The 23821-nt window shown below is 41.4% G+C and overlaps 1 protein-coding gene across 1 annotated transcript in view; it reads left to right on the top strand.

Annotated features, from left to right (window-relative positions):
- Positions 1–23821, top strand: part of LOC126161351 (uncharacterized) — a 185838-nt gene that overhangs the window by 79210 nt on the left and 82807 nt on the right. Inside the window, exon 3 of the mRNA XM_049917119.1 lies at positions 17731–17769. Coding sequence (XP_049773076.1) covers positions 17731–17769 — 39 coding nt within the window. The remainder of the gene's footprint in view (positions 1–17730; positions 17770–23821) is intronic.

Genomic DNA, 23821 nt, shown 5'->3' with positions numbered 1-23821 from the left:
TATCGCCGCCGCACGCATGTTGTGGCGGCTAGGGTCGAGTTCTATCAATGCAAGAAACAGCCCCATCAGTCTTACCGGGCGTGGGCCGCAACCCTGCACGGTCTTAGTCGCAAGTGTCATTTTGTCACGGAGCAGTCGCGGGAGTCGTATGCCCATGTTATGGTACGCGACGTCATTGTTCGTTCGGCCCCTGATAGGGAGGTCCGGCAACGGGCCCTGCAGTTAGAAGACCCTTCCCTCGAAGAAGTCCTGTCCATTGCTCAATCGTATGAAGTCTCTCACGCAGCAGGTCAACAGCTGGAAGCGTGGTGCGACGTCACGGAGGTTCAGGGCGGCGCGGCCGCGTCCACTGTGTCCGGGGTGGACGACGTGCGAGCGGTACAATCCGGCCGTTACGGCCGCTCCCGCGCGGCGCGTAAACAGAATTCCGGCCGCCGGTCCCTGTTGCCGTCCTGTGCGTCGTGCTATATACATCACGATCGGTCAAAGTGCCCCCAGCGTTGGGCCGTTTGTCGCAAATGTCGTAAAAACGGTCACATTGCTAAAGTTTGCCGCTCAGCCTCAAAGGAATCGAAGGAAGCAAGTACAGAGGACATGGACGTTGACATTCAGGAAGTTTCATCGGGCCAGGCTCCCGATGCATCGGCACGCAAACTCTTTATCGAGGTGTCAGTTCGGTCGCGCCGGTTACAACTGCAAGTAGATACGGGCGCGGCAGTTTCGTTGTTGAATGCACAAACGTATTCCGACCTTGGATCGCCCCCGTTGGCGCCAGTTTACCGGCGTCTACGCGGTTATGGTAAACAGTTCATTCCCCTACTGGGTCAATTCACTACCGACGTGACTTACAAATCAGTCACTCGGCCTATTACTTTTATTGTTGTCAGTGATGCGAGCTCCGCTAACCTTTTTGGCCTGGATGCCTTTCAAGCTTTCGGTTTTTCTATCGCTGACACCATACAGTTGGTCTCCGAAGACGTTCCCTATCACTCATTAGAATCTTTGATCTCAGACTTTCCAGACATTTTTGAGGAGGGCCTGGGGCGTGTTTCAGATTTTGAAGCTCACTTAACGTTGAAGGCGTCGGCTCGCCCGCGTTTTCTACGCGCGAGGCAGATCCCCTTGGCTCTCCGCCCTCAGGTAAAGGAAGAGCTAGACCGGCTGACAGCCCTAGGGGTCGTTCTTCCCATTTCTTCCAGTGAGTGGGCTTCGCCCCTCGTTATTGTCAAGAAGCCCTCTGGAAAATTACGTCTTTGTGGCGATTTTAAGGCCACCATTAATTCCCAATTGGTGGTGGACACCTATCCTTTGCCTCGTGCTGATGAATTGTTCTCCGCCGTGGCGGGAGGCCACTATTTTTCGAAAATCGATCTGTCAGAGGCTTATCATCAGATACCACTTGATGAGGACTCCAAACGGCTGGCAGTCGTCAACACCCCGTTTGGCCTTTACCAATACCAGCGGTTGGCTTTTGGAATATCCAGTGCCCCGGCGATATTCCAGCGTTATCTTGAGCATGTCACGTCGACGATCCCTCATTGTATTAATTACCTGGATGACATAATTGTCACGGGCCGCAGCACGACGGACCACTTGCACAACCTTCGCACCCTCTTTCTCAAATTCAGGTCTGTGGGCTTGCGTTGCAACCTGCAGAAGTCAACCTTCTTCCAACCGTCCATTGAGTATGTGGGCTACACCATCTCTCGGCATGGCATCCAGCCACTAGGAAGTTTGGTCCAAGGTATCGTCAACCTTCCTCGGCCCACATCGCTGAAGGAGTTACAAGCTTTTTTAGGCAAGATAGCCTATTACCACCGGTTCATTCCCAGGGCTTCCACTATAGCCCACCCCCTGTACTGCCTTCTGCACAAGGGTGTTCCTTTTGATTGGTCGCCTGCATGCGAGCGAGCGTTCACCTCGTTGAAGGGCCTCCTCACGTCAGCCCCTTGTTTGGCTACTTTTGATCCCCATAAGCCGTTGGTCCTGGCTACGGATGCTTCGCAGTATGGGGTGGGGGCGGTCCTGGCCCATCGCAACGCAGATGGTTCCGAGCAACCACTGGCGTTTGCGTCGAAAACGCTTAGTCCCGCGCAGGCCCATTACTCCCAGGTGGAAAAAGAGGCTTTGGCCATTGTCTACGCTGTTACCAAGTTTCACCCTTTCTTGTATGGCACGAAGTTTCAGTTAATCACTGACCATAAGCCTTTAATATCGTTATTTGGCCCCGCCTCTCAGATTCCGGATAGGGCAGCCCACAGACTCCAGCGCTGGGCCTTGTTCCTCTCTAAGTACCATTATGACATTCGTTTTCGCCCTACAGGCCAGCATGCCAACGCCGACGCTCTTTCCCGTCTTCCGGTGGGCCCGGACCCTACATTTGATCGAGAGGAGATTATGTGTTTTCATTTGGATGTGGGTCCCGCCAAGCGGTTGATGGCTTCCCGATCACTAGTTCTCGAGTCGCCAGGGAAACGGCGGCTGACCCGGTTCTCCGGCAAGTAGTTCGCCTCATTCAGCAGGGGTGGTCGTCCCGCCCTCCGGGCCGGGCCTCGGACCCTCTTCGTAATTATTTTCTTCTACGAGACCGTCTCTCGGTCTTGGAAGGAGTTCTCCTTCTGGCTACCGATGATACAGCTCCTCGCGTGGTTGTTCCTGCAAGTTTACGAAGGGAGGTCCTCAAGTTATTACATGCGGGGCACTGGGGTGTTTCCCGTACTAAAACCTTGGCTCGCAGACATGTGTACTGGCCCGGTATTGACAGAGAAATTGAGCACTTGGTGGCCGCCTGTTATCAGTGTGCGAGCCAACAAGCATCTCCCAGGGCAGCGTTCTCTTCATGGCCGCCGGCAACCCAGGCATGGGAACGTGTTCACATCGATTTTGCGGGCCCGTTTCTCAATGGCTTTTGGCTAATTGTCATTGATGCTTATTCCCGATTCCCATATGTGGTTCGCTGCTCCTCAACCACTTCAGAAGTTGCAATCCAGGCACTAGCAAAAATCTTTTCTGTGGAAGGTCTGCCAATCACCCTGGTCTCGGACAATGGACCGCAGACCTTCCGGGATTTTTGTAGGCGTTTCGGTATTCGGCACTTTTGCTCTCCCCCCTTCCATCCACAATCGAATGGGGAAGCTGAGCGCATGGTGTGCACCTTTAAGACACAGATGAAAAAGTATGTGCACGAATTTCCTGCAGAGGAAGCATTGACGTTTTTCTTGACGGCATACCGGACCACACCAATGGGAGACCGCAGCCCCGCAGAGCTCCTCCATGGGCGTCAACCTAGGACTCTGCTGCACCTCCTCCAGCCTGGTCCTCGCCAGTCTTCACAAAACGGAGTACCTGGCTTTCCACTGGGTATGTCAGTCTGGGCCCGTGGGTTTGGTCGCAATCCACGTTGGATACCGGCGGTGGTCCTGCACCGCCATGGCCGCCGGCTCTATACCTTGCAGGCGGGGGACCGGGTGGTACGTCGTCACCAAAATCAGCTCCGTCCACGTTCGGGCACCCACCCTCCGACCTCTCGGACACCGGCTTCCCCATGGCCGGCACCTGTATTGGTTTCACAGGGGACGTTACCTCCTCTCCCCGCTGTGACTCTGCCACACTGCGATGGTTCTCAGCCTTGGCAGCCTCCAGTGGCTCCAGCACCGGCATCGCCGTCATTCGAGATGCCCCAGCGAGAGCCGGCCCCCCTGGCCGGCCCGGTTTCGCAGGGGGCTAGTTCCCCTGTGGTCGTCCCTTCCCCTTCGTCCCCGCCACTAGGTCTTGCCCCTCCTGAGGTGGAACAGGATCCAGACTTCGACAGCTTGTCGCCTGTGCTGTCCCGGGCTCCGGTTGTGGGACGACGGGGGCCTCTTCGTGTGGGTCACTTCCAGCCGTATTCGAAGGTTCCGGCTCGAGGGTTGGCAGATCCCCTCGACTCCGGCCATCCAATGGATGTGGAGGTCATCGCTCCTGCCCGACGCTCCACCTTCCGACGCAGTGGATCACAGTGGCTTCACCCCCCGAAGGAGGAGGAGTGTAGTAGCCACCAGAAAGATCGCGGGAGGCGCACATTGGCACGGCGCGTCACGAACGGTAGTCGCCGCCAGTAGAGTCCCGTCCACCAGAGGGCACGCGAGAATTCGGACGCGACCTCTGCCGGCGTAACAACAAGAACAACAACAACAACAACTCCGGCAGGACAGGCCGTGCGCAGTCAGTCAACATCGGGCATGCCTAGGACACAGTCCCGGTCTACGCTAAGTGAAGTGCGACGTAACGTGAACAGTGTTACTACAGATGTGTCCTGTGGTTTTCTTCAACTGCAGGGTGTGGTTTTTAGTTCGAGGGATATATGATAGATTACAGGTAGAAGAGGGGCTAACTCTGTTGCAAATTAATTATAGAATATGATAGGGATTACATCGCACCCTAGTGCTTTGTTCATTTTTAATTATTTCAACTAATCCTCAATGCATCTGGCAGTAACATCTATTTCACTCATCTTTTCAGTGATAAGAGATTAAATTGAGCCAATTCTCTTGGGTTTTCATTTGTGAAGGCTCACTTGAAAATTGAGTTAAGCAGTTCAGCTTTTGCGTTGCTACCCTCAATTTCACTTCCTGACTCATTCGCAAGTGACTGGACACTAACTTCAGTGCCTTTACATATGGCCAGGATTTATTTGAGTTTTGTAAATGATTATTTGACAATATCCTGCTGCGGTACTCATTGAAGGCATCATGCATTGCTCTCTTGTCAGCGAAATGCATTTCATTCAGCAACTCTCTATCTATAGCCCTATACTTTGTTCACACCTATTAAGCAGTAGTCTTTGTTTTTGTTAGACGTTTCTTTACAGTGACTGTATATCACGGAAGGTCCCTCTCATTAAGAACTGTCCTACTGGATACATTCTATCCAGTGAATAGTCAACTATTCTTTTAAACATGCCGTAGTTCCTCTACATGCTCCTGGCCTGTGCTGAAAGTTTCAAGTTCTTCATTGAGACATGAAACTACTGCTTTTTTATCTAGTTTACTGAATGTATTTATCTTCATACTTGTTTTAGTTGCTCTTGGTACTTTGGTAATAATTGTTGCCACAACCGCGTCTTGCTCACTGATACCAGTTTTGATTTAGACATCCTCAAAGTGGTCAGATCTGTTTGTTGCCATTACGTCTAACTTATTTCTATCTTGAGTGGGGTTCCAAACTATCTGTTCTAGCTAGTTTTCAGAGAAAGCATTTAATAATGTTTCACAGGATGTCCTGTCATGCCAGCCACTAACAAAACCATAGTTTTCATAACTAATTGTTTGATGATTAAAATCTCCGTCGATGATCACAGTATGATCGGGGAACTCCTCTGTTACATCAGGAGGTGAGTCAGGTGTTTGATGTGTCTGCCACTGGTGGGCCAAGTAAATAGCTCAGGTGTAGGGAACAAAGAAAAGTTTATTGAACACAATATCCACAAAAATTTTCACCACAGTGAAACGAAATAAAGTAGGGTTCATCAATAAGTGAAACAAAATTGATGCTAGTCATTAAGTTAAACAAAATAAGTGGGCACTTGTAAATCACGTAACCACTTACGCTTACAGAACTATAAAATAAATAAATAAATTCCATGATACTTGAAAGAGTTACACATGCTTCAGTGAACACAATCTTAAATTGTTATGAGCTTTATGCTGAAAATAGTGAATTAAGTTTCTGTTGTCACATGCTTTTTAATGAGCAGAATCTTGAGGTCCTAATAACTTTTGGTTAAAATAGGTATCACACTTCAGGTTTAAAACTGAAGCCCAAATCCAAGCTTCAGTTAAGAAGAATAAATATTTAACAACTCTTATACTTTACTTCGCTGAAAGAGTGTCAAGAGCCAATATTAATGAAATATGTAAGTCCAACAAGACAGAAACTTCCAGTATGACGCTATCTTGTTGGCTAGAAGAACAGTATAATTGTACCAAATGTCAACAAGCATATTGTTGATCATGCAAGAGTCCCAGCTGAGAAGACAGCATGCTGAAGTCGATAGCCCAGTCCTTGGAATGGAGTAATTGAGAACTTCAGATTGCTGGCTTCGATGGAATTGCTCTCCAGAGTTCGTGTGCAGGCCTAAATTTCTGCCTCACGGACGGATAAGTCCAGGTCTATTTTTGGCATGTGACATGGCAGCTGCACGAAGAAGTGTGGTTTGCCAACCACCTCTACTGTGGCCATGTACGCCACCGAGTGACCTGGCTGGACTGTTGTTGACACCCTCTGCTGATCTGGCCATGGAGTTTTGGGATTGTGAAGTTCCATGTTGTCTGCACTAGAGGGGCTGAGCTCTCTGCAGTCTGCACAACAAATAAGCTGTGTGTGGTGGTGCCATCACTACCTGATGTCTAGGGCGACATGGCAAAAAGGATCGAGTTACCATTTCATGCCCACTCCAGATTCTTGGTCTTGTCCAATCAATCTCCCATTCATTTTCAGTTTCTGTCTCAGTGGATTTGAGTTTTTTGTCTACTGCGACAAATACACCATCTCATTTTCCCATTAGTGTATTCTTCCGATAGACACTTAAATTTTCCTCAAATATTCTTTGCTATCAATTTCAGGTTTCGACCAGCTTTCTGTACTTTGTATTATGTGAGCTTCACTGCTTTTCAGGGATGCTCCAAACTCTGGCACTTTATTGCGATTCATTGGCATTTAACTGCTAGGATTTTAATCAGTGCTGATCCATTCAATATTTCTCAAATCCTCAGTTGCCTGATGTTAGAAGGTAAACAGCGGAATAGTTGGGGCTGCTAGTATTTTGTGTCAATTGAGGGCCAATCTTAGTGACCAAAATAAAGTGCTGTTGTAGCCATTATTAAGTGCTGTATTTAATTTCTCTATTCTGTGTTCCTGAATCTATCAGGAAGTATGTCTTATTTGTATGAACACTTCTAAGTTAGGTTAAAACTATTATTTTCAGTTTGGTTTAAGTTTCATATTACCTCATGAACCGAAAACATTGTACAATACACACATGCAAACATCTACTTATAAATCAAGTGTTTTCGTTCAATGACATATATGAATCCTGCTGTATAAGTTATACATGAAATTCTATACTGGACAGATAACTTGTGTTGTACATTTCATACTAATATTTTTAATGGATTTCTTGATAAGTCTTAAAGACACAGTTTTGCGGATGATTAATATCTCATCTTTATTTTGACCTCTGTCATTTTACATGATGAGCTAATTCTTGAACTAGTCAAACAATAAAGTTTTTAACACAGCTGAGATGTGTTCCTTGAGATGAGATGATGTTCCTCAAATCTATACAGGCTGCAGAGCACAGCACAAAATGTTTTGTACATCTGAAGCCCTCAAATCACCATATGGGGTATACCAGAGGATACATTGCGTACCATAATCATTTTTCAAGCATTTAATTTCATTCTACATCTGCATCTACATCTACATTAGAGCCCACACAGAGGCATACCGACAATCCTTCTTTCCACGAACAATACGAGACTGGAATAGAAGGGAGAACCGATAGAGGTACTGAAGGTACCCTCCGCCACACACCGTCAGGTGGCTTGCGGAGTATGGATGTAGATGTAGATGTAGATGTAGGTGTAGATACATCTACAAGGTTGAATCCAAAATTTTTGGAATTGGTGCTGCCATCTGGAAAGCAGTAGTAGTAGTAGATCTTGGCACCACTAGGTGGCGAGAACTGCATATCTGATGAGTCAGTGTGCGGAGTGGCATTCAGCTGGGAGGACATGCTGCGTGTCCACAGTGATTTCCGTAATACACTGTGTTTGCTGTGTGGCGTTTTTATGATGGATCCGCGAACAGAACAGCGCATGTATCTGATGATCCAACCGTCTTGTCATGGGTTATCACCAGCAACAAGAGCTGGATTTACAGTTATGGCCCAGAGAAAAAGCAACAATCGTACCAGTGGAAGAGCCTGGGCTCTCCAAGACCAAAAAAAGCGAGACAGGTGAAGAGCAAAGTGAACAGCATGATCATCGTTTTCTTTGATACCAAGGGAATTGTGCACAAAGAATTCATCCACCCAACCAAACAGTGAATTTTGCGTACTACTGTGAAGTTTTGCGACGGCTCCGTGAAAATGTGCAGCAACGACGGCCTGAACTTTGGGCGTCACGGGAACTGGCTGCTGCGTCAAGACAATGTGCCCTGTCACATGTCCTTGGTCACCAGGACCTTTTTGACAAAAAACAACATGGCGGTTTTACCCCACTCACCGTACTCGCCAGATTTGGCACCTTGCGACTTCGCGCTGTTCCAAACGCTGAAACTCAAGTTGAAAGGCCATCGGTTTGACACTCGAGAGGATTTAAAAAGCATCACTGGCAGTGATAAACACCCTCAAAGAATAGGACTTCCAGAAAACGTTTGACCAATGGCAGAAATGCTGGGATTGGTGTGTATGTGCAGATGGAAACTACTTCGAGGGTGATGGTGACCATTAGCCCAAAGGTAAGGTTTCCAACAGATGGCAGCACCAGTCCCAAAAATTTTGGATACCACCTCATAGATCTGTACTCTTAAAACCACCATGTGGTGCATGGCAGAGGGTACGTCACATTGTTATTAGGGTTTCTTGCTGTTCTGTTCATGTATGGAATGCAGGAAAAATTATTGCCTAAATGCCTCTGTGTGTGCTGTGATCATTCTAATCTTATCCTCACAATCCCTATGTGTGTGATATGTAGGGGATGTAGTATATCCCTAGAATAGGCATTTAAAGCCGGTTCTTGAAACTTGGTTAATGGACTTTTTCAGCATAGTTTACATCTGTCTTCAAGAGAGTGCCAGTTCAGTTCCTTCAGTGACACTCTCCCATGGATTAAACAAACCTGTGCCACTTGTGCTGCCCCTCTCTATATACATCCAATATCCCCTGTTAATCCTGTCTGGCACACACTCAAGCAATATTCTAGAACCGATCATGCGAGTGATTTGTAAGCAATCTCTTTTGTAGAGTGATTGCACTTCCCCAGTGTTCTGCCAATAAACTGAAGTCTACCACATGCTTTACCCACAACTGAACCTATATGATCATTCCATTTCATATCCCTATAAAGTGTTACACCCAGGTATTTGTACGAGAAGGGTGATTCTAGCAGTGGCTCATTGTTATTATAATCAAAGGATACTATATTTTTTCGTTTTCTGAGGTGCAAATTTTACACTTCTGAACATTAAAAGCAAATTGCCAATATCTGCGCAACTTTGAAATATTATCAGGATCTGACTGACTGAATATTTATGCAGCTTCTTTGAGGTAGTTCTTCATTATAGGTAACTGCATCATCTGCAAAAAGCCTGATATTTACTATTATTATTGCCTGCAAGTCCATTAACATTCAACATGAACAGCAAGTGTCTGTTTTTTTTACCAAAATCTTAATGATGAGTGTGCCTGCCCTCTCCTTTATATGCAGTTGAATATTGTGCCACTGTTACATATGTATGTCGCACAAATCTGGGTATTGTGTGTCTCAACCAGTTGGTCAAATGGAGACCCTCAATGAGGTCTCTTTCAAACTGTGTCAGGCACTGATAATGCTGTCTCACACAAGTGTGTGACACATCTGTGTCCTTCGCAGTGATCACGCGACGTCTTGGCGCCGTTCAGGCTCCTTGTACGACCTATCGGGCCTGGTACTGACATTAAACACACATACATGTAAGTTTTTGTATCCCGCCTGGAAGGCAGCGCATGGGTCTGCTCCTGAAATATGACAAAGAGGCCAAACGAAAGGAAGCGACAAGGAAAGTAAAACATGTTTTTACTGGTGCATGAATATTTATAAATGTATACGTAACTTTGTACAGATGAGCATGTAGGTGTGCAGCCAAAGTCCAGATAAGAAAGTCTCAATAGCAAGCTAAGCTAAAGTGATAGTTCTCAGCTGTCTGCTCTTCATGAACTGGGGAGAAAGTAGAGCAGCACTTGTAGAGCTACATAGCGTCGGCTGGAGGGCACTGTGGTTGGCAAAAATCTTCCGCTCTTGTAGTACCAACGTATGCTGTAGCATCGGAACTATTGATACCAGATAAGTTACTCTGGTGACCATTCTACCTGTCACAGAGAATTCTGTTCTTATTGTTTATGTACCCACATCAGTGTGTACGTGCATGAAGTTACGTTGACATTCGACATGTCTTATGGGTTCATAACTTTTTTTGTCAGACAGCATATCTATTTTTATTCTACGTGTCATTATACACAATGTAATTTGGTGAAAGTAATATGTTTAATGATCCCCAACACAGGCTCTCACAATGTTGTCTGTAAGTTTCTCTCCAACACAGAAAACCATTCTTATTGTGTTTTGAGCATGTCTGTAATGTTGCCACATTCATTAAACAAAATCATTATAAATGTTGCAGACTGTCTTTCAGTATTTTGCTACGTGTATTAATCTTGCATTAGTCCATCTTGGTACGGGCCCTAAATACTCAAGATTGGTCGAACATGCACTATACTTGTGACGTCTTTCAAAGGTGGATTACTAGCCTTGTGTCTTTGTGTGTACATTACCGGCCATACTAATGGTGATAACAGATGACAGTAACATAGAAAAAAGCAACTAGTGACATGTATCACATTGTTATATGTTGTTGTGCCTTCTCTGCAGCAACACTTTATTTTTTTTATTTTCAAGGAGGACAACAGCCAAAACAATTTTTTTGAGTGATAAGTATTGGCTTGTGCTGTTTTATGACAATGTTGTGGTGATACGCCTCTTTTTACATGTCGTGCCACATAGCTTGGCTTGGAGCAGTCTATTCAGTTCTCTCTGTTAACATTCACTTTACCTCATGTGAATTTTAGTGTAATTTAAATATTGCTGTGTTTGATTCTTTCTGAAATATTTACATTACATTTTGAGGCATGTGCTGCCTCCATGTTGCCTCTTTTCAAGTTGGTCTAGTGTATGATTATTCTGCTTTCCTGTGTGTTTATGGCATATTTCATTCATGAATAATGGCAGCTAACGTATTATGGTACAGAGGTACCTGCTTTCTGTATTTTATTATTGTACTTTTTCACCGTTGCATTTTTCATTTTCTTATTTATATGCATAGTTTTTTTATTTTTTTTATTGCTGTGCTATGGAGGGACCAGATTAACACATGGTTCTCGAAGAAGGGCAGCAGCCTTTATTGTAGTTGCAGGCTTATCAGTCTGAATGATTGACCCATCTGACCTAATAACAAGTACTGATTGGCCATGCTATGTTCGTACTGTGAAAAGCCAAAAACAAAGAAACCACAGGTGCAATATTTCCCTAGAGCATAGATCTCTACTAAAAACCTTAATGATCATGGCATCCTCTAGGATAAAATATTCTGGAGGTTAAACAGTCCCCATTTCGTATCCACTCAGTGAGCTGTTTGGGAGGTTGTCATCAGCAAAAGCAAAACTGGCATTATGCAGGTTGGAGCATGGTATGTTGAATTCCTTTTTGTAGGTGGGTTGGGTAATTTAAATAGAAAAATCAGGTGGTTGAAGTAAGATGTAGAATTATAAATGCAAAATCAAGTAGATGTAGTGAGTGAGCTGGTCTAATAATAGATACGAAAACAGCGCTACAGCTAATCTACAATTAACAGCGTAGTGAACACATCATCTTAGAGAAGACAGGCATGAAGCCAACATACATCACAGTAATAAAAGTTTGTATCCCAACTAGCCCAACAGATGATGGAGTGATTGGAAGAAAGTATGATGAAAAAAAATAAATTATTCAGGTAGTTGAGGGAGGCAAGCATTTAATTGTGATGAGGGAGACGAGCATTTAATTGTGGCGGGGGACTGGAATCCACGAAAAAAATGAGAAGTAAAACTGAGAGAAAGGAATGAAGGGAGAAGCTTGCCAGTAGAATTTTGGACAAAGCATAGTGTAGTAGTCATTGGTAAAGATTGAGATACGGGTGAGAGTGTTTTGCTCTTGGACAGTTTGGCACTCTCAGATACACTTGGGATGGATTTTTGCTGATATTTACTTGTGATTACTCTCTGTAAGTGTGTGAGAGTCTTACTATAACAGATTCCTGAAATGTTTATATGCAGCAGGGTGAGAGAGACTGCGAGATCAGAGATATCGCGCTCCAAAAGATTTTTCACTTGTAGTTCTGTGCATGAAGGAAGAGGTCGCAATGGAAAAGCACCGGGGCTACAGCTGCACTTCTAATAATTTTAGTGGCAAAGAAAAAAAAAATTAAACAAATGGGCGTGTTCATGTTGGATAAGAGAGTGGATTAGTTGGCAGGAGTTGTGGGATTGTGGTTTATTCATCTCGTGATGTACATTTGCAGTCCATTTGATTTACACAGAAGAGACAGTCAAAAATTTATAATAGACTAACAGCACTACAATGATATGTCTTGTGTATCCAGCTCAAATTTCCAGTTTGTCGTGCATGAATTCATCCACTGAATAATAACATTTCGGTGTCAGTGCCTCATATAGATTTCTTTTAATTGAAACTATTATTTATTTATTTATTTAGCGTATGGTATTACATATGAACAGTGACTAGCAATTGTGGATTATATAGTTTTACAAAATTTTGCAAAAATATATTAATTTCATAATTTATAATTTAAAAAATGAGTCTATAAATTAATATCTAATTTGTCAATCCATTCAAGGGCTGCCTCTGTCACTTCAAGGAAATCTTTCAAGTTCCCATGGTAGGCTCTCCTGCTACAGCTTATTACAATGTGATGGATCGTCTGGTGTTCATTTCCATAGTCACACTGAGAAGATGAAGCCCTTCCCCATCGGTGGAGGTTTTCAGCACAGATGCCGTGGCTTGTGCAGATCCGATTAATTGTTTTCCAGGCACGTCGTGTTAGTTCCGTACTGGCTTGTGTCAGATCTTTCGGGAGTCTGATGTTCCTCATAGGCAATAGTGTTCCACATTTCTGTCCACTTTTTGTTGATACTGAAAGTGGAACTAAATTCATCAGCATTAACTTGTTTCCTCTTAATTTATTATAAATTTTCATTCTCATATATTGAGGTCCCTGGGCATACAGTTTGAGGTTATGGATGGGAAGTGTAAAATTTTGTTTATTCTTTGTATCATGTGAATGAACAAAATGGTTTCATGATTACAGTGAACATATTTCGAATGATTTTTGCTGTATTTTTAGTATCCACACTATATTTGTTGAGTTAACCCAAAAAACAATACCATACCTAATAATGGCTTCAAAGTAGCTTGTATATACTACTTTTCCTTGTGTGTATGTGAGTTGCAGTTGTTAATATTTGCTTTGCAAACACAAAGGTGCTCAGTTTATTTGCTAGCTACTCAATGTTTGCCTGCCAGCTCAGATTTTTATCCAGATTTAAACTTAGGAATTTGACTGAGTCAACTTCTTCTATGCCTTGGTTGATGTGAAGAATCTAAATATGCTCACATTTTGGTTGTTTGGTTTTGAATTGCATTATGTGAGTCTGAAATATGTTTAGATTCATTCCATTGAGCTGAAACCAAGTTTCTAATTTACTAATCATACAGATCACTGGATTGCTAATCTTTTCTGAATCCTGATTTTCAACTAAGACAGAAGCATCATCTCCAAACAGAACTGATGGGGAGCTGATATTTAATGGTAACTCATTATCATGGAAGATAAAGAGGACTGGGCATAGTATGCAGCCTAGTGGAACAATCTAAGATTTTTCTTCCATTCAGAATAATAATTTCCCCCATTTAAAGAGAAGCTAACTCTTTGCTTTCAGTTTGATAAGTAGGATTTAAGCCGTTGTAGGGCATTGCCCCCAATGTAATACTATTCAAGTTAGTAAATAAGGAATGCATGAAACTACGTGGCAGGTTACAACTGTGTGTCAGACTGAGACTCGAACTCGGGACCTTTGCCTGCAGAGTGAAAATTTCATTCTGGAAACATCTTCCAGGCTGTGGCAAAACCATGTCTCCGCAATATCCTTTCTTCCAGGGGTGCTAGTTTTGCAAGTTTCACAGGAGAGCTTCTGTGAAGTTTGGAAGGTAGGAGACGAGGTACTGGCAGAAGTAAAGCTGTGAGGACGAGTAGTGAGTCTGCTTGGGTAGCTCAGATTGCCTGCGAAAGTCAAAGGTCCCGAGTTAGAGTCTCAGTCTGGCACACAGATTTAATCTGCCAGAAAGTTTCATATCAGCGCACACTCTGCTGCAGAGTGAAAATTTCATTCTGGAAAGAATGTATGGTTTACAGAATCAAATGTCTGTGTGAAACTGCAGAAAATTCCTTCCACCTTATTGCTCTTGTTTAACGATATACTTATTTTCTCAGTGAAACTGTTCACTGCCATCTGTGGTGTTTTTCCCCTGTTGAAAACCAAACTGATTGTTTACAATAATATCAAACAATGGAAACTCCAGGTAGGAATATCAACAATGTAGGAAAAGACACATTGCTACTTACCGTAAAGAACACATGTCAAGTTGTAGACAGGCACAGTTAAAAAAGACACTTACATAAAGCTTTGAGCCACAGCCTTCATGAGTAAAAGAGACACACTCACCATTCACACACACAATCAAGCACAAGTCCGTTACACATAACTGCAAATTCCAGTATCTTTGGCTGGAATACCCGGACTGGCAGTTTGCATGACAAAAATGTGAGTGATTGCCATGTATCACTACACTGTTCTTGCAATGCTGCACCAATCGCCATATGGCTGTCATCAGCTACTAATGTCAAAGGGGCAGTAGACTCAGAGTGTGCCAGTAGTGCAGCATCTGTGATGCCCTTTTTAGCTGCTTCAGACACTACACACATGCAATCAGCCTATGCTATAGACGAGTTACCCTTGTTCTTTGGGCTGGTGAGCACTCCAATTAATGACTCCTGTAACTTGTCAGTGTGTGGCAAGTGACAGTGTAAAAATTTAACATACTGACAAATCAACGCAATTCCAAGGCCTATTTTGGTGAGAAATCCGTAAGATGTTTTCCACCTTCTCAGTCAGTGGTTACTTGATACCCATACTCACTCAAAAGCCAAATAGAGTGGTTATCTGATAAACAAACCATTTTCAGATTATGTTTATTGGAATTTGTTTACTTGTATTGACTTAATGAACCTCTTGTAAATTACTGAATGTCTGTTCTCCAACACTGAATGTAATTAATAAAGCACTAGTTTCTCTTAACTATGCAGATGGGAATTGTCTCTTCACCAAATCATGCACTCTCAATCCCCCTGGGCTAAACTTCTGCTAGAATGGAAATGACACGTACATAAAGTAGCATCCATCGTAAAGTCCTTAAAAATCCAAGTATTCTAGTGGCTATGATAACATATCAATGAAGTTAATCAAAGAGTGCTCATGTAAGTTGAGTTCTGTCTTAAAGTTATTTGTATACTCTTATCTATCCCTTATCAGGGGGCATTTCCAGGCTGGCTAAAATATGCTGAGTTAAGCCTCTTTACAAGAAGGGGATAAAGAGATACCATCAGACTATCAACCAATTTCACTATTGCTGGCCTTTTCAAAAATATTTGAAAAATTTGTGCTCAAGTGTGTTTTTAAGCACCTTACTGCAAATATTATATTGTCCAAGTCACACTTTGTGTTTCTTAAGGGTTCCAGTATAAAGAAGGCTATTTACACATACAGTGAGAATATACTTAATTCATTAGATAACAAATTAAAGGCTACTGGCAATTTCTGTGGCTTGTCAAAAGCCTTTGACTGTGTGAATCACAGCATTGTATTAAGTAAATTAGAATATTATGGTGCCACGAGCAATGCTGCAAAATGGTTCGAGTCTTACCTAACTAACAGGAAACAAAGGTTACCATTCTGAAATACCTGTGGAGTAAGCAATCAGTCTTCATCTGATTGAGAATTAATTACATGTGGTGTTCCTCAAGGTTCCATCTTGGGTCTGTTGCTGTTTCTTGTATACATTAATGACCTCTCGTCTGTTACAAGCTAAGTTTTTTTTTATTATTTCCAAATGATAAAAACATTGCAAGTCAATTACAGATTTAGAAATGGCTGTTAATCAAATTTTCATAACATTAATAAATGGTTTAAAGCCAATTCACTGCCGTTTAACTTACAAAAGACCCATTACATGCAGTTCAGAACCTGTAAGAGATTCCCCTCCAGCATGTGTATAACATATGAAGACATCAGGATTGAAGAGGTTGACAGTGTTAAATTTCTGGAATTACAACTCAATAATAAATGCAGTTGGGAAGGGCTTACCACATAATTACTGCAGCACCTAAACAAGTCTTTATTTGCAGAGAGAATGATGTCAGATGTAGGAGATATAAATATAAAAAGCTTGCATAATTTGCTTACTTTCTTTCTGTTATGTCATATAGAATCATATTTTGGGGTAACTCGTCAAACTGAGCAAAAGTTTTTAGCATGCAAAAGTGTGTAATAAGACTCATTTGTGGTGTAAATTCAAGAACATCATGTAGAAACCTGTTCAAGAAACTTGGTATTCTAACCACTGCTTCTCAGTATATTTCTTCCTCAATGTCTCTGTTTTCAACCAATATCTTTGTACATAGTATCAATACAAGAAATGAGAACAATCTACATAAAGACCTAAAATGACTGCTTTGATCCAAAAAGGAGTCCAGTATTTAGGAACACACATTTTCAGTAAATTACCAGGCAACCATCAAAAACTTGGTTTCAGATAAAGCACAGTTTAAACAGAGTTTGAAAGACTTTTTGAGAGGCAACTCCTTCCACTCCGTAGATGAATACCTTAAAATCTGTTAGATTTCAGTTTTGACAGCACTTGGTCATAACAGTCAAGATTAGGTATTTTGCGTATGATAAATTTATTAAAAGTGCTTAACTATGTTTCATTCTGACAATGTATTAATTCTGTAAATATTAACAGTTCCAGCTTACTGTAATGTGTTCTCACATATTGACAATCTCCTGATAATTGATCAGGTTAGTGAGTATTATATCCACATGTTTTATGTTTCGTAGGCTATACTTTCTGATTTGTTCCATACCAGTGAGAATCATCTCACTTTTGGGTCTACGGAATGAAAACTGACGCTAATCTACTCTACTCTACTCTACTCTACTCTTCTTCCCTTTCCTTTACCTCTCTTCCTCCCCCCTCTCCCTCCCCCTACCTCTTATATGCTGTACCCTCCTAAACATTTCGTCTTGTGGTGCAGACACTGGATCATCTGTTGAAAGACCCGACTCACACTGTCCCATTACTGCACTTGGCCTTGTGTGTCTTTCCCTACCGCTCTCTCCAACACTGTGTGTGTGTGTGTGTGTGTGTGTGTGTGTGTGTGTGTGTGAGAGAGAGAGAGAGAGAGAGAGAGAGAGAGAGAGAGAGATACTTCCACTAGAGAAAGAGTGAGAGCTCGAAAGGTAGAGAATACTGTTTTCTGTTGCGTGTTTATGTGTGCCACATACCAATCAGCCATTGGTGAATGGTTGCCTTTCTTTATTGGATGTGTTATTCCATCCAGGAATTTCTGTTGTTGTTATTCACCAATTAGACGAATTTAAAATGCATAAAACAAGGCATGCCCTCTCCCTCACACTTTCCTTCTTCCTCTCTACTGTATTTATTTCTAAAGAAGCTAAGTGTACATGAACTGACTTGGTTTAATAATTGCATAACACTGTATGTCCATATTAAATAATAAGAATGCTTCTGTTCTTTTTTGCAGTAAAGGAAGAACTATTTCCAGATTTATCCACCATGAATGGTAAACTACTTTTCACTTGTACATTCTCATTACATAAGATTGCATTGGTGTAGGGTAATTAAGTGTATCCTCTAGTAAGTAACATTAACAGCCTATTTCTGTGCAGAAAAGTCCTTTGCATTGTCATGCATCCTGCAGTCTATTTCCAGTTTGTATTTTCTGTAGTACTTAATTTATTTTATTTATTTAATTCTTGGTTACCATCTGTGCATTTTCACTGCACCATCAACCTTCATGATGTCTTTTTTCCCGTACATTTACTTATGCAGTATGTAAAATTTCGCTAGCATGTATGTAGTGTCACCCATCCATACATCATTACAGAATCACAATTATAACTGCTGGCCATAATTAGTAACCTCATTTGAGGCAGTGAGAAGCCAAGGGGTATAAGTGACATTTTCGTAAAAAATGAGTTAAGTGCAGAAATGGGTTCCTAATATTTTTAAAATTATGGTGGCCGAGAGGTACAAGTGTATCTCTGTCTGGTGCTGCAATCTGGTGGCAGAAAATTTAACTACTCACAGAAATGGGTGTATTGTTTGGCGGGCAAGGGGTATGTGTGAAGTGGCAATAATGGTGGTGCGTGTGTGTGAATGCAGTGCTACTGTTACAAATTGAAGTTTGTTGTTTCATTGCATATAAGTGATAAAACAAACTTCATTTACTGTTTTTCATCAATAAATACGAATGTTAATATTATTTTTATTGTAAATTGGACATAAATATGAGAGAGAACAGTAAATATGTCATCTCCCGAAGGGGACTTTTCTGACAGCTCCAAAGGTGAGTAATTACGTACACCATTAATATCATTGTCTCGTGTTTAAATAAAACACTTCAAAAATACGTATATTTTATATTTAAAGTGAAAAGCTGATATTTTGTATGAACCAGAGGTAGATAGTGTAGATACTGACTCCAGGGAGAACTCTAGTGATGAAGGTAATTTTCTATAATTGATGATGCAATATGAGCAGCAAACTAAGTTACAGTTTGTAAAAATTTTCCTGGCAGAGTAGCTCCTTTCTCCTGATTGATAGTTCTCGGTGGAAGTCAGAGTGCATTGTGCTGTTATCTGCTTGCAGACACTGCCAAACATAGTAAGCAACTGATTATAAGTGCTATGAAAGATTTATTCATTAATTCCACATTCATTAACACTACTCTGAACTACATTACTTTGACCGTGAATATCTGTATAATATTATGCTTTCATGGAGCATTGTTACTGCCATGCATCATTAATTTCTACCATAGTGAATTATTAATGTGAAGTTAACAGTACTACACAGAATCATCTCCCCTCATCTTTCCTCACCCCACAGCCATGTTGGTGGATTTTCTTGTTCACATTTTCGCCGTACTGCCCAGAAAAGTTTTATAAGCTGTGTATTTACCATTAATTAACAAATAATGAGAAATCTAGACAACTTTCATTACCTGAAAAAGTAAAACTAGCCAGGTTAATGTACTGCTCTATGCTTCTTCATTTCAAACGAAAATGAGGGGTCTGATGAAAGTGAGGTAAACAGTGGAGGGCACAAAGCTTCTAACAGAGTAAAGCATGTGGGGAGAAAAAAAACACAAAGGACTCATTTATGGAAAATAGTAGTATCATCTACAAAACGTAATGAAGGCAAAGAATATGTGGATCGCAAAGGAAAGTTGCACAAAGAAAGAAAGGTAAGAGTGTACAATCACTACTGCCGATTCAAGTTCAATCAAAACATCAGTCAGCAAACAAGACAGGAAGTATTTAATGAATACTGGAGTCTTGGTAACTGGGACTTACAGACCTCCTTCTTATACTCTTCTGTTACTGTCAAAGAGCCAAGTAGCAGGAAAGGAATTGCTACAAAAAGAAAATCTATTAGTTGTCAATATTCTCTCCAGGGCAAAAGAGTTCTTTTTGAGGAGCCTATATGTGTCAGAGAGTAACAAATGTGGTACAAAAGAAAACCACTTCAACTACAAATATTTCACTTAAGGACAAGCGAGGCTATAAAACCCCTGGAAATAAGATTGGAAGCTAAAGTAGGTTTTATAAAGGAACACATCAAAAGTTTTTCAAAGTACAGTAGCCACTATTCACGTCAAAAAGCACCTAATAAGAAGTATCTGGTAGGAAACCTCAACCTCAAGAATATGTATCAGCTTTATAAGGAGTTCTGTGAAGAAAAGGAAACAGAGCCAGTACGGGAAAGCTTTTACTGCCATGTTTTTAAGACATGCTTTAATCTTAGCTTCCACAGGCCATATACAAGCACACGTGCTACATGTGACAAGCTGCAAAATACCATTGATCATGGATTGCTTGATGAAAAACGTGGTGCTCTTGTTGAAAAGGAACTCCATCTATGGAAAGGAGAAAGTGCTCGGAAACAAGTAGTGGATGCAAAAGATCTGGTTGCTAAAGAAACTCGGCATTTGGCTGTATGTGTTGACTTACAGAAAATGCTCCCAACACCAGTTCCAACATGTTCACAAGCTTATTACTCTCGACAATTATGGACTTATAATTTGTGTGTGCATGATTTGGGTACAGGAAAAGCCTTCATGTTTATGTGGCATGAGCTTCATGAGGATGTCAAGAGATAATGTCTTGCCTACTGAAATTTATTAACAGTTTGCCACCAACTATCATGCATCTCACTGCATTTAGTGACAATGCAGGAGGACAAAACAAAAGTCAACACACAGTGAAATTTTTGCTCTATATAGTCAACAACACTCACATTCAGACCATTGACCATAAGTTTCTACTTTCTGGCCACTCATTTAATGATTGTGACAGAAACTCTGGAATTATTGAGCGCAGTAGAAAAATTTCACAAAGGGGTATTTACGTTCCTAAAGACTGGATTGATGTAATCACCAAGGTGTCAAGACGTTTTGAGGTAGTGAAAATGGGTGACAAGGATTTTGTCACACTAGACGTGATTGAACCAATTTTTTCTAAAATCTGTAAAGGGATTCAAAAAATGCAGTGGTTGCACTTCAAAAAAGATGAACCATGGACATTGTTTTACAAATCTACCTTCAATGAAGATTTTGAATTCTACACCTACAATGTCAAAGCAAAAAGCATTGCAAGACATGTTCAGATAGTCAAAAGACTAACTCACAGAACAACTCTGCCTAAAATTAAGGAAAAAAAGTACAAAGACTTACTGAACCTTCTACCATATGTGCCTCGTGAGCATCACAATTTTTACACAGAACTAGGTTCTGCAGTTCATCCACAAGAGGAAAGAAATCTTTTAATCCTGCAGAGGGAAACCACAAGAGAAACTGATAAGTGTCGGCCCTTGTCAGCAGCATGTGCAGCACACCATCAAGAACAGTCAATAACAGAGAGTGATAACTCAAAAGGTGAAAATGACAATATTTTTGACAGTGATTCAGATTAAGAATGCAATAATAGAAGAAAATTATTATAGTTGTTTCCATTACTTTCCTTAATTTATTTTTTTAAATCAAAAGGAAAGATTAGGCATTTTCAGTTTTTCTATAATTTGCAAAGAAACTTTTTCTAGATTTTTTTCGACATTAATTATTACCGTATTTAATGTGCATTATGTATTATGACTCATAATATACTAAATAATTTGAAAACTCATTTAATATTTCTTTGAGATCATTCCTTCCTAACTCTCACTTGGAAGCCAAGGGGTACAAGTGACACGTGTCATCAAATTATCAATGACAATTGTTAAATGACTAATTTTTTTGCTGTCAAAATATGAGGGAGATAAAAATAAAACTATATCTTCAAATGATATGCAATAATGTTTTCTATATTTATGTCCTAGAATTAACTATTCAACTTTAACTTTAAACTTGATTGTACCAAAACTAACTTTTTGTCACTTGTACCCTTTGGCCTCTCACCCCCCTCATTTGTCTTAAATTCTTCTGTACAGTTCTTCTCAGATTAGTCAGCTTTAGTTGCAGTTGTGTGCATTTTCTGGACAAAGTGATATTTTTGAGCGTATGTGATGTCCATCTACAAGGCTAAGGCAGCCACTGGAATTGACATCAGTGGTGGTGGAAATTTTGTAAGATGGCTGTGATATGTTAAGGTTGTATGGATCACAAGTGACAGTCTTTTTTAACCCATGTCATTCCAAATGATATTGGTTCACAATATAACCTCACCAAGAGGAACGGTGTCTGAGCATAGCTGCATTCATATCGAGCATTATTATACACTACTGGCCATTAAAATTGCTACACCAAAAAGAAATGCAGATGATAAACAAGTATTCATGGGACAAATATATTATACTAGAACTGACATGTGATTACATTTTCACACAATGTGGGTGCATAGATCCTGAGAAATCAGTACCCAGATCAACCACCTCTGGCCGTAATAACGGCTTGATACGCCTGGGCATTGAGTCAAACAGAGCTTGGATGGCGTGTACAGGTACAGCTGCCCATACAGCTTCAACGCGATACCACAGTTCATCAAGAGTAGTGACTGGCATGCTGTGACGAGCCAGTTGCTCGGCCACCATTGACCAGACATTTTCAATTGGTGAGAGATGTGGAGAATGTGCTGGTCAGGACAGCAGTCGAACATTTTCTGTATCCAGAAAGGCCTGTACAGGACCTGCAACACGCAGTCATGCATTATCCTGCTGAAATGTAGGGTTTCGTAGGGTTCGAATGAAGGGTAGAGCCACAGGTCGTAACACATCTGAAATGTAATGTCCACTGTTCAAAGTGCCGTCAATGCGAACAAGAGGTGACCGAGACGTGTAACCAATGGCACCCCATACCATCATGCTGGGTGATACGCCAGTATGGCGATGACGAATATATGCTTCCAATGTGGGTTCACCGCGATGTCACCAAACACGGATGTGACCATCATGATGTTGTAAACAGAACCTGGATTCATGCAAAAAAAATGATCGTTTTGCCATTCGTGCACCCAGGTTCGTCGTTGGGTACACCATCGCAGGTGCTCCTGTCTGTGATGCAGCGTCAAGGGTAACCGCAGCCATGGTCTCCGAGCTGATAGTCCATGCTGCTGCAAATGTCGTTGAACTGTTTGTGCAGATAGTTGTTGTCTTGCAAACACCCCATCTGTTGACTCAGGGATCGAGATGTGGCTGCACGATCCATTACAGCCATGTGGATAAGATGCCTGTCATCTCGACTGCTAGTGATAAGAGGCCATTGGGATCCAGCACGGCATTCCGTATTACCCTCCTGAACCCACCAATTCCATATTCTGCTAACAGTCATTGGATCTCGACCAACGCAAGCAGCAATGTCGTGATATGATAAACCGCAATCGCAATAGGCTACAATCCAACCTTTATCAAAGTGGGAAACGTGATGGTACGCATTTCTCCTCCTTACACGAGGCATCACAACAATGTTTCACCAGTGAATTTTCTGAAAAGCTAATCATTTGCATATCACAGCATCATCTTCCTGTCATTTAAATTTCGCATCTGTAGCACATCACCTTTGTGGTGTAGCAATTTTAATGGCCGGTAGTGTACATTGATGACAAAAATTATTAATAATTTGTGCAAGAAAGATAACTATATATATATATATATATATATATATATATATATATATATATATATATATATATATATATATATATATATATATATATATATTGTGTACAAGAAAGCACAACAACAAAACTCAGTCAATAATGTGTGCAAATTCGTATATAATTAGGATAGATGAGAATAACAAAGCTTGTAAGGAAAAAAAATTAATTGAATGTTGTTTTGATAACATTGTGATTCACTCTTCATTGTACTTCATTTTGCTGGTTTCGTAGCAACTATTTGCCAGTCACAGAGGATAAAGTGAAATTCATATTAACATGGGAAACGTAGGTTGCAGAATGCACACTACTAGAAGAGTAGTTGATTTTTCTGTGCTGGATTGCTATATGTTATTCCTGTGTGTGATGTTGTAATAAGTAAGATAATTCTATCATTGTAAATCGAGTAATAAAGTTAATCTGCATTATAGATCACATTGTAAACGATGTAACAGTGTTTTGGTC

Source organism: Schistocerca cancellata, chromosome 2, assembly GCF_023864275.1.
Source record: "Schistocerca cancellata isolate TAMUIC-IGC-003103 chromosome 2, iqSchCanc2.1, whole genome shotgun sequence".
Taxonomy (NCBI): domain Eukaryota; kingdom Metazoa; phylum Arthropoda; class Insecta; order Orthoptera; family Acrididae; genus Schistocerca; species Schistocerca cancellata.
The sequence above is the reverse complement of the archived record's forward strand: the minus strand, read 5'-3'. Positions and strand labels throughout refer to the sequence as shown.